The sequence below is a fragment of the Crocodylus porosus genome, unplaced genomic scaffold (assembly GCF_001723895.1).
Source record: "Crocodylus porosus isolate Cpor-Errol unplaced genomic scaffold, CroPor_comp1, whole genome shotgun sequence".
Lineage (NCBI taxonomy): Eukaryota > Metazoa > Chordata > Crocodylia > Crocodylidae > Crocodylus > Crocodylus porosus.
In genome coordinates, this window is record NW_017728947.1 from 88,452,544 (window position 1) to 88,464,499 (window position 11,956).

Genomic DNA, 11,956 nt, shown 5'->3' on the forward strand with positions numbered 1-11,956 from the left:
AGACTGCATTGCTTTGGAAGCTGAATAGACACTCTTGCATTTTGAAGTTTCTCGGGTTTAATCTAAGTCAATTTTTAATCTAAGTAAATAGAATACCTGATAGTTCTACTGAGCAATGCAAACATAAAATATCACTTCTACAAGCAAAACTACTAGATCCCTCTATATGCTGCATAGGAAGCTATGACAGTATATTTAAAACCCAGCTTTTCATATGGAATTAACTTGAACATTTGTCCTTTTTGATATTATTACAAATTGATTCACAATGCAAACATTTTTTACAGGAAAGTCAAGTAGCTTGACACGCAGTGATCTGAACTTTTAAAAGTCCAAGGCCTGAGCTTGTAAAAAAATATTGCCAGTCTGATGACCCCTGAAGGGAAGATAAAAGGCCAGAAAAAAATAGCTTGAATAATAACTTCAGGCCCTTCATTAGAAAAATACTGGCTAACTTTTCAAGTGGCTTACAGGCTGGACGCTGCTTTCCATGCTGCCAGGTTGCACACCTGGCTGTATGCATGTTGCTGCTGTGTGCATGCACGCAGCATTTATCAGCGACATTACTGGCCACATCAGCCAAAAAAAGATGCTTGCTAATGATGCCAATTTCCCTTTTATTGGTGCTGATACGATATGGACCAATGTATTGGTGCACCTCTAGGAAAAATTCTGAAATAATTCTTTCTGGGTGTGTACAGAGTGCATCCTAGCATTGGTATGCACCTCCTAGTGCTGAGACCCAACCACAATCTCCCAGGCTCATGGGTGCATGAAGCCCCTGGGCCTGGGAGACCACAGCTGCTACGATCTCCCAGCCCTGGGGGCTTCATGCACCCTGGGGGTTGGAAGATCATGGTAGTCGAGTCTCCCAGCTGCAGAGGAGCTCCCAGCTGTGGGAGCCTGCTTCTTGCTGGTGCAGATGGAGCCCAATCCCAGCATGGCAAGCAGGAGCTGCGATTGTGTGAACTGTGCATTAGATCCCATTGCACCTTTACCTACATTTGTAGAGGGGACCCAATTTTTCTAAAAACGCAGAAGATGCAAACCAGTTCTCAGTGGAAGGCAGTGAAACATGTTGCATAATAAACAAAAAAAGATTTCAACTAATGACCTTTAACACACAAACCCATCTTCTCATCTCCAGCAACCTACCATCTGTGGGTACCTGGGTTATGACAAGCTATTTCACTGAAGATGGATACTATATCTGCAAGCATGCCTATGCTGTGCAGGACCCTAGATAAGTACTCTTTAAAATGTGGTTTCTGTTGATAAGCCAGCAGTGTCCAACCTAATGCACTTAAAACTAACCCACATATGTCTATATGAGCTAGTCATGCCTTTGGACTGCACAATAGAAATATTCTATGCAGTGGAACCTAAGCATATGATTGTCACTTGAGAAAAATCTATTGCCTCACAGCTTGGACCAAGAAAAAACCTTTTTCTGAAACACTGTTTAGGGAGACAAGCAACCAAACTGCTCTTACACATTCTGAGAGCATTTAATGGGTGGAGCATCTCAGTTGCAAGTGAAAGGAAGACATTTCATTTTGTCATCTAAATACCACCAAATAGCAGATTAGATGAATCCTTGCCTGCTACTTCAATTTCCTCCCCTGTTGCCCATTCTCAACTAGTTGAGCTCCATAAAACACAGATTTTAAAAAAGGCGCAATATGCACATTTTGTTTGACAGCTAGCTGGAGATGTAGACTGTTCTTGGACAAAACACTTGGACAAACTTCTGTGCCTAACTTGATGAGAACAGATTATGAGGAGGATCCTGCACTCTTAAAAACACACCTGCTCTAAGAATACAAAAGGTTACCATCTTTTCCTATACTACCATTTGTCACTAGCTGCAGCGTAACTGTTGCTGACATGCTATGTTCACCATCAGTGAGGACTATATATTTTTCAGTAAACCACTGTTTTGCAGGCTGAAACAGTTTAATTATTGATACTCATCAGGAAAACAAGTAACCCAATAAGCTGCCTTTAAACCCTGAAGCATGGTAATTTAAAGACCCATACAAGAGGGACCTATTAATCAGTCTGTGAAAAACTCAGTAAGCAGGGATGGGACCAGTATAATAATTTCCAGGTCATTTAGCTGAGCATCAGGCAGCTGTCCTGTCACATGGATCTGACAGATTTTTGTCATGGCAGTTTTATTTCTGAGGGCTATCAAAACCCGCTGAACATTGTATTGCCATTTCCTTAGGCTGGAAAAGTTTGGCATTAGCTACTACTCTACATTTACAAATGCCAGCTGATTTAATTTCACATTACATACAAGTTTTACATGAAAGTTAAATGTAAATTCAAATTTTCTTTTGGGTGGGGAATAACTGAAAAATGAAAAATAGGTTTTGGAATTTTTTTTGTAGAGTGGGATTCAAACATTATTTGTACTTACACTATGTTTCCATTCTTAGCCTCTTGATGAAGATAAAAACTGGAAGAAATCCTCAAGAAACAATACATTACTCTAATAAAATGCTATGTCTATTCTTAGAAAGGAAAACACAAGTTTTAACATGAGCACTTAGCATACTCTAGCTCTGAGATACTGCTGAATTGTAACTTCTTTGTTACTAGTGACTATTCAGTATGCTATAATAATGTACATCTAAAAAAGTCATACCTTTCCCCAAGATCTTTGTGCTCCAGTTCCAGATTTTTGTGCAATGTTTTTAGGCAGCTGTGCTGGTTTATTAACAATTCATACTCTGTGGACTGTCGCTCATGAAGTGAAGCAAGGTGTTCCTGATCTTGCAGCAATGACTCGTACTCAGCTTTCAGCTGGTCCTTCTGTTTCAGTACGTTTTCATTTTCATTCTCCTTGGCTGTCTGCTGGTTTTGGAGTAAGGTATTCTGGGCCATCAATGAAGCACTCTGTGAGCTCAGAGTTGAGTTTTCTACCTAAAGTTTCTCAAATAAAAAGTAATTATATTTATGTAAGCATGTACCAGTACACACCACAGACATGATGGACATGCAGTACACATAGAGATATGGCTATGTAAACCTAAAAATGCTTATACAGTTACTGAAAATACGAAGTTTTTCATAAACAGAACTTAAGCAACATTTTAGTACTGCCGGTAACAAAGTAGATGAAGTCAAGACCAAAGTGCCTTTAAGGTCCACCCCACACCAAGATTTCCCAAGGTTTGCTTGTCCTTTTATCACCACAGGCAACTCTGGAATTTACCTGACCAAGGGAACTGATCTAAAACATCTGGAGCCCCAGTATCATGGACAAGAATGTACAATGGCTGAAGCTGGTCTTTGTTTTCAACTGAATGGAGGCTTATTTATTTTGCCAAATGCAAGAGAGGTGAAATACACCCCTGTGTAGGTACCAGTATGAGCCTGAACAACTGCTAAATTTCATACAGCATCAATTCTGGCACTTAGATGGAGCACTGGCTTTATGCTGGCCCTGTGCACAAGGAACTGGGCATGAGTATGACAATGGGCCTGGATAATACTCAAACACTTGTATCAGTTACCCAGTCTAGTTGTGCCCCTCATTTTTCCTGTATAAGTGCAGTTCTACATTGGATTTGAGTAAGTTGCACCAGCGTAGGCAGTAAATTGTTTGTCTGTTCTTTTTTGAACCAGCGATGGCTTAATATACTCATGTAAACATGCAGTGTGCCTAGGCACTAAGTGAATCTCAAATTGTATTGAATGCATATTGAACAACAGAAAAAAAAAATGAACTTAGTTGCGGAGAGACTAGGTACAGTAAAAAAAAAAATTTCCATGAAAACTTTGAAAGAATCCCCCCGCCCCTTCCACACACAAAAGCTTCTGCTTTTCATAAACAATTTTAATTTTTTGCCACAAAGTTGAAATGTCTGAAGACTAGAAAATGCTGAGTGGGATCAGCTACCCCAGATGTCAATTATAGTTTAGTTGTTACATTCTCATTTCCCCAGGAAGTTCCTTCTGGGGCACAGTGAAATTACAAAATTAAAGAACTAGTACTAGAAGTAGGAACATCTGATGTGCTACAGCTGCTGAAACCGCACCTTTGAATTTTGCTGCGTTGCTAATTAGCTTTCCAAATTTCACTGTAAACAACAACACTCAATAGTGAAGAGTCCAGATTGGAACTTTGCATCCATACCTTCTTCATTCAATGAAAATTCAGATACAAATCTGAATCTACTGCCTAGGCACCAACTGCATGCTGTAAATTGGTACTGAAATTTGCCTTCTTCATTTCCATTCTTTCCACACGACAACCTCTCTCCCCACCAAAAACCCCAAAGTTTCCTGGTACACTAGCCTAGAGTTGTCCTGACCTGAAGTTTGGCCGTTTGGGTCTGTAGAGCAGTGTTATGCTCCTGAAGGAAGACATTTTGCTTCTGTAGTGTCAGGATCTGATTGTTGAATGAAACATTCTGTGTTTCTAAATGCTTCAGCTGTTCTTTGAGCAACTGCTTCTCAGCATGGAGGGCTGCATTCTGTAAGGGAAACAGAACAGAAAGGTGGGAAAGAAGAAACTTAACGGCTGTTCTGAGCCCTATCCAGGATGGGAGCTAACTGTTGACACTTCTTCCACAATGAACATTTAATAGGAAATACTTCATAGCACTACGTCCAAGGCAGGAGAGATGTTATGTGAAAGATCCATCACTAGACAGGGGCCAGAACATGCACCACTCAAGTCCCATTTATGACATTATGTGAGGTCTCAAATGATGCACAGGGACTTAGTAAATAGATGCTAGAATCCCACTAGAAACTACAAGCATCATAAATCTGGCACTAAGTGACTTGCTCAAAGGAATTTAGGAAGTTCTTGGTGGCACAGGGAGCTGAATGAGGACCATGGACTCACAGCCTAGGGTCCTAACCACTGTCTTCTCTGCAGCAAGACAGCTACACAGAACTTGGAGTTATTTCCAACTTAAGAAACATGCAAAATTTGCATGAATATCATCAAATGCCCGATATCTGGATCCTTAAAAAAAGCGACTTACGCTTCTTTCCAGCTCTATGGCCCTGTCTTTCAGTTTCAACAGCTCCTTTGTTGTCTCTCGGTGTCCTGTTTCCCATTTCTCCTTTATTTGGTGGTTGGAAACAAGTTTTTTTTCTGTAGGATTTTTTAAGGAATTCTGTAGGAATTGCCCCTCTTCCTGGCTCTGTTTATGAGCTTCAAAGTCTTTCTTCATCTATAAAGCACAAAAGAAATATTCGTTTAAAACTAATTATTTAAAAAAAATAAACACTTTATTTAGAATTTAGAAAAATTAACACTTGAAAAGTTTTTTTTGCATGAATCTCAAGGCACTTGAGGGGCACAGTGATCATGACCCCATTTTATGGATGAGGAACTTAGGGTACAGCAATAAAATCATAACATTAGGAAAAGAACCCACATCTCCCTAGCTCCCAGTCAGGGAGCTCACTTGAGCACACTGCTTTCTACCAACTCAACAGTGCTCTGGAATGGGATCTTCCAGAAGCAATCATACTTGGCTTAACTTTGCTTTCATTGAAGATATTGGTAAAACTTCGTGACTTCAAAGTCCAGGGTCAAAGGCTGATAGTATCATCATCTAGGAGAGGAAAGGAGGCATGCAAGAAAATAAGTATTTTATTTTGCTACATGTCTCCCTGGGTGGATCCAGGATTTCCTGCAAAGATGTGAGGGGCAGTATGCCACACACCTAAGGGGTGAAGAGAGAATGTGCTACCAAGGGTATAGGTTGTAGCTGTGTTTGTCTAAGGACACAGGCAGACAAGGTTCTTTGGGTAAACCTGATATCTTTTCTTAGACCAACTCAAATAGTTGGAAAAATTCTTCTTTTTGAATTTGAACGATTTGAATGTAGGACCACTGGAGCTCCCAGGCAGGCAGGGGACATAAGCAGCAGCAGGTAGACTAAGTGGAGGGGAAGATTGCCTGCCACCCTCTACTGTCCCCTGCTGTCCCCGGGATGGGGAGAGCCCCAGAGCTGCTCCTGAACCCATCTAGCCACAAACTGTGGCAAGTGGCTATGCAGGGTGCTAAGACAGAGGCTAACAAATGCCACAGATAGGCACTGGAAGTCAAAACCAATCCCTGCTGTCTCCAGCTGAGCCCAGATCCCCTCACAGATGCTCCCTGGAGCCTGCAGCAGGAACACAGCAGGAGTTGCTTTGGGGATCCCTCTGTGCCTGCATGGGGATGGAGATTGGTTACTTCTCTTGCAGTGCCTGCTCCTGGCCAATGGGGCACACTTGGAGGGGGTAGCAGGGATGAGGTGCAGGATGAAGAAATCTGTCCACTGCTGCTGCTATCCCTTGTTGAGCCTGGCCCCAACACATTATCAGAGCCCATGGCTGGAACAGGGCATTCCACAGACCTGTCTTTGTACATTCCTATTGACTGTAAAAATATACAAAGAAGCCACTGCAATATAGGCCCCCAGCACACCTTACATTTAAGGCATGATTAACACATTAATTGCACCTTAAATGGTAATTGGCCACATGTGCAACTCAGTTTAAGGTGTGATAATGCAGCAAGTGAGCCAAAAATGTATTCCTCATATAACGTGGAATAACTTTGTGGTTTGTTTACATCACACCTCAAACTGAACACATAGCTTGGAACTGTCAGAACCCCACATACCACCCAGCATGCAGGGCGTTATAACTCTCCATATATGGGGAGCCTGGCACTGGAAGACTGATGCTGGGCTCCCCATGTATGCAATTTACAGACCTCCCTGCAAGCCATCCAGCTGGGTGATGCATAGGGTTTACACAGCTCCCATGCCCTACAGCCTGTTGAAACCATGTGTGTCACTCAGTTGGGTAGCACATGTGGTTCTATACCTCCAGTGCAGGGGAGCCCAATGCTGGGCTCCATGTATGCCAAGATGGTTGTTGGCTGGGGGTGGGGATCAGTTTGGTTCCTGGCTCCAACTGACAATCAGGCAATTGGTTTAATCTTTCAGCAAGTAAAGTACAACTGAGCTCTAATCCTTAATCCCCACAAAATTGCCCATTCTGCCATACATGTGGTATGGCAGGACACTCAATAGCTGTGACTGAGCATTAGATCCCATTACATCTTAAGCTGAATGTCTGTCAGGGGCCTTACAGAACAGCTAGGCTTTGCACTTTCTAAAGAAGTTGTCCTCTTACTGTATTTAGCTCATTTTGTAACTGCTGATTCATATCCAGAGACTCCTCCACTTGTGCCTCAAGCAATGCAATCTTTTCTTCCTTCATAGCTAGTGTTGTCTTCAATGCAGATTCAGTTTTGCTTTCCAGAAACTTGTATTTTCTGTAAGACCATGAGAAAATCACTCCAATGTCTGTCAGTAGAAAACAAACTAACACCTAGATTGTAGCCACTGCCCTCACCCACACCAAATTTAGGAATGATACTTATTTGCTTCTTTATGCACATCCATGTTGTTTCATTGATGTTCTGTAATTTTACGTTCTGATGAAGTAAACTGAAAAATTCTTGCTGGGGAAAAACTGCTTTAAAACAAGTCTAACATTTTTTAAAGCGGTGAAACCCCAATAACAAAAACTTACAGAGTTTAAAACAGAACACCTTTTCTATGTTTTTACCCAACCATGACATAGAATATCTTTAGAAAAAATTATATTTCTGTCAGAGATTTCTGTAGCATGGAATAAAAAAAAACAACCTGACTGAATTCTACAGTAAGAGTATCTTTCTTTTAACTGAAATCTGAAAATGGTTCAAAAAGCCTATAGAAACGAGATTTGGGCTAGGGACAGACGTTCAAAAAGTCAGAGCCTGAACTGATTCAACCTTTGCAGGTTAGCCTAACCTGCCTAGGTTGAACTGGCTTGTAACAGGACAAACATTCTTCTGGACTGAGGAACTGCGAGCACATGCCTGCAGTTGCTCAGGCCAAGTTCTGGGGGGAGCTAGAGCCTTCAGCTGCAGAGGAGCTGTGGGCGGTGGGGCAGCCCAGCCAGAGAGTGGTTTAATTCCCTGCTGGGCACCCCCCTGCTCGCTGCTGCAGCAGCAGGGCACCACGGCCCCCAAGGTAGAGAGGAGGGTTAGTCTCCCTGCTACCCCCACTGGCAGCCAGGTCTGACTGCCATCATGGCTGCATTTACTCCCAGCAGTGGAATAAGCCCATTTCTGTCCCCTCCACTGGATGTCAGAGGGAGGAGGAATAACTGTTGCTGTGCCCCACAAAGGGCCTTGCCGGCCGGCATCTCACCATGCTCCCACCCTGCCACTGTAGCAGGAGGAGTCAGGGCCTTTGATGGGGGCAGCAGTCCCTGTCAATGTTGGGGATCACGAGCCCCCGCCTGGCAGGGGCACTACGCTGAAAGACTGGCAGAGCTGCTGCGGACTGTGTGTGGCAGCACTGGGGTCCAGAGAAGGCCAGAGCCCTCCCAGCCCCACATTGCACTGCTGCGCTCACCAGCAGCTTCCCTCACCCCATAGCACGGCTCCCCACCAGGAAGGGGCTTGCACCTGTGGAAACTGTGATGGGGGCAGTTGCTCCCCCCTCAGTGCTCCACTGGCCAGGCGGGGGACTGGGCTAGATATTGCTAGCAGGGCCCTGGGGGTGGGAGGCAGGGAGCAGGGTCATTCTCTTCTCTGCCCCTGGGGCACTGCAGCTAGGTCTACCTGGCCTGGCTGCAGCTGCCACTCAGTCTGCACTCAGGGTAGCGTCCAATAGAATAAGTCCCCTCCTGCTGGGACAGGGCTGGCCCCGAGCATAGGTCGAGTCTGCCCACTGCTCCTTGCCCACCCTTGCTCCCCCTGGAGCCCTGCTCTTGGCATCTGGCTCTTCCCCTGCCTGGCCACTGGAGCAGCAAGAGGGGAGTGACTGCCCTGTCACAGTTTCCACAAGTGTGAGCCCTTCCTGGTGGGGAGCCATGCTGCGAGGTGAGGGAAGCTGCTGCTGAGCATGGCAGTGCTGCGGGGGGTCTGGCTCTCTCTGGACCCTGGTACTACCATACACGGTCCACGGCAGCTCTGCCAGCCCCGCAGGTCAGCAGCCCCACTGGGAAGGGGCTCGCATTCCCCAGCATTATGATTGGGGCTGCTGCTGCCCAAAGGCCCTGCCCTCTCCTTCTGCAGTGGTAAGTGCACGGCTAGACGTCAGACAGCAGGGCTCCTTGCAGGGGGCAGGGATGGGGTTATTCCCTCTCCCTCTGGCATCTGGGGGAGGGGACAGCAGGAGGCTTATTCTGCTGTAGGGAGCAAGCGCAGTGGCGAGACAGGCAGACCCACCTGCCAGTGGGGAGACTAACCCTCCTCCCTGCCCCATTCTGTCTCAGGAGCCATGGTGCCTGCTCCTGCAGCAGTGAAGGGGAGGCACCCAGCAGACCCGGCTTGGGTCCTTGCTGTTGGCACAGGGAGAGGGGAATTAAAATCCTTTCTGGCCAAACCCCTGCTCCTGCCTATCTCTGCTTTGGCTGGGGAGCAGAGGGCGGGGTGAGCCCGGCCCAAAGAGCATGCTGGGATGCTGGGGGAGTTTGGTTTAAGTTAAACCAGGAAGGGGTCTGGGACAGATATTGCGTAAACTGGTCTGAGCCAAAATCAGTTAAATCTGATACTACATTTAAACAGGTTTATCTCAAACCAGTTTCAGCTATTTTGAAACTGGTTTCTATGCACTGAATATCTATTCTGTTACAAGTTGAAACCAGTTTCTGATCACTTAAACCAGTTTGTGTGTAATGTCTGTCCCTAGCCCTGGATAGATATTAGGCCGCAGTCTGACTCATTGTATTTACATTCCCCAACAAGCTAGATGAGCACTTAGATGGTGTTGTGTTGTTCATCTTTTGAGGGCAAAGGTGGCCGCATCCAGTGGAGGGAGAGAGGAGGGAAGAAGAGAGAAAAGAAGTGGGAAAGAAACAGGGAGAGAAAAAAGGAGAAAGAGAGAGAGGAAAGAGAAGGAATGATGGGTGGTGTCTAGGTTGCGTGGATATGTAGGTGATTTATAAGCCTGATCTTAGCCTTGAACACCCTGCTGCAGCAGGGGCAGGAAAGCAATAAAGACTGGGTACGAGAAGTTTTCAGCCCTTATTGCTTTCTTGCCCCTGCTGCTCTACCACTTAGATGGCAGAGCTATTGCATATAACATAAAAAGGAAAATGGTGACGTACTTCTGACTTACAAGAAGGTGAGTAAATGCTTATTGATCTTAAATCTCAAAGAATGCCTCCCTATGCAAGTGAAGGCACAAGTAAGGACTTTAATTGTTAATACAAAGTATCAAATACAAAACACTCATTTGTGATCACCGTCATCATATTTCTCTTTATGAGGGGATACAGCAATACCTTTCCTCTGATAGGTATTACATGAAATTTCTCAGCAACCATTCCCCTCTCCCATTGCCATCAATTAAAAAAAAAAATCCCCGACTGACAGCTCCTGAGGAACCATTGGTTGGATCTATTCTAACCAGACCAGTGGTGCTGGCTGACAGGGAGATTAATCAGGGTATCCCTCCCTCTAAGAAAAGGTCCTGGCAAATCTGCATGCTATGTCAGAAAAACATTCAGAGTAACATGGAATATTAGGAAGTTGTGGGAGAAAAATGACAGCAATAAATGAAGGGCAAAAAGCTTCAGACAGCAAGGAAACCCTGCTCAGTTATAGGAGTTACTCTGTTAAAGGAACTCGGCTTCCTTACTTGTCATCATTGCCGTTATCATCCTGCAGCAGCAGCTCTTTGTTCAGTCCAATCTTCTCCAGTTCCTGGCTCAATTTCTCCAGATCACTAGACAACTGCTGGCTCCTTAACTTCTCATTAACCAGATCCTGTAACAGCACTAACAGAATTAGTTTGCATGCAGAAGACGGAAAATTACACAGTCCCAGAGATTTTTAAAATCCTGGAGTATATAAAGGACATTACATAAAACTTTGGTTCCACTGAAATCTATGAGTCCTCCCATTGACTTAATTGGGGGGAAGGTCTCATCCACGGTCACTCTGAGCCTGACTTTTCTAATAACTGTGGGAATCAAAAGTAGGTCCATTCTTCATCAGTGCACAGAAGTGGAGAGGTAGCCTTAGACTTATATAAAAACAAAGAGCATTTCAATACTCTTTTATAATTTACTCAGAATGAAGTTGAAGATTTTTTTCCTTTCAGATTTTATCCTTAGATAGGTTGCATTCGATTTCTCATGTTCACAGTACATTGCTGATATGGCCCCTGACACTACAGCACTGAAAAGGTTTTCGTTGAAAAGATGCTACTGTAACACAGGGAACTCAGTTGTGTAAAGCCACCCCAGAGAAGAACAGGGCTTTTCCTTTCTAGCCCAGCACCCCTCCCCCACAGGGTTTTTAAGAATTACAAATAAAAAAAGCTGAAGAGCACAATGTTAATCTAAGACACCCGCAAATAATGCAGAAGAGTCCAGTTAATGCTCAGCTAATTTTCTGAGAGTTTGAAATAAGGTTTTCAGCAATAGGATATTTGCATGTGCCAGATTAGAGGTATTTTCTGCTGTTAAGGCACAGTTACATGAGATATTTACTTGCATAAGTAACAAAAGATTAAAAAAATTTCTAAAAATAAAGACATGGATGCTAAACAGCAGACACACAGAAGTAAAAATTGCAAGGTTTTTTTAAATTAAATCTCTCACACACTAGGGTTACCATAGAATCGGGTTTTCCTGGACATGTCCTCTTTTGGAGTCCTCTGATCTCTGTCTGGGTGGGTTTTCTAAATCTACCCAAATGTCCGGGATTTTGCTTTCCTCCTCTGGTGCGAACAGGGCGAGGGCTATTAGAGGCAGCAGGGAGCACAGATGTACCTACCTGCTGCTGTAGAGGCACACGCAGACCCAAGTGGTGCTCTTTGCTGCTTCCAATCACCCTCCCCCTTCTACCAAGCTAAATCCTAGACATTTGGTCAGGACAGGGGGGGCAGGGGATGGGGCTGTGATAGGGCAAAGGGGGTGGAGT

The 11,956-nt window shown here is 44.4% G+C and overlaps 1 protein-coding gene across 2 annotated transcripts in view; it reads right to left on the minus strand.

Moving 5' to 3' along the window:
• The window catches only part of CCDC88C (coiled-coil domain containing 88C), a 147,233-nt gene that overhangs the window by 29,356 nt on the left and 105,921 nt on the right, over positions 1-11,956 (minus strand). For both annotated transcript variants that reach the window (XM_019552414.1, XM_019552413.1), the window contains exons 16-20: positions 10,668-10,795; positions 7,162-7,303; positions 5,007-5,198; positions 4,326-4,487; positions 2,654-2,931 (exon numbers count right to left, since the gene is read on the minus strand). In XM_019552414.1, the coding sequence (XP_019407959.1) occupies positions 2,654-2,931; positions 4,326-4,487; positions 5,007-5,198; positions 7,162-7,303; positions 10,668-10,795 (902 nt within the window). The remainder of the gene's footprint in view (positions 1-2,653; positions 2,932-4,325; positions 4,488-5,006; positions 5,199-7,161; positions 7,304-10,667; positions 10,796-11,956) is intronic.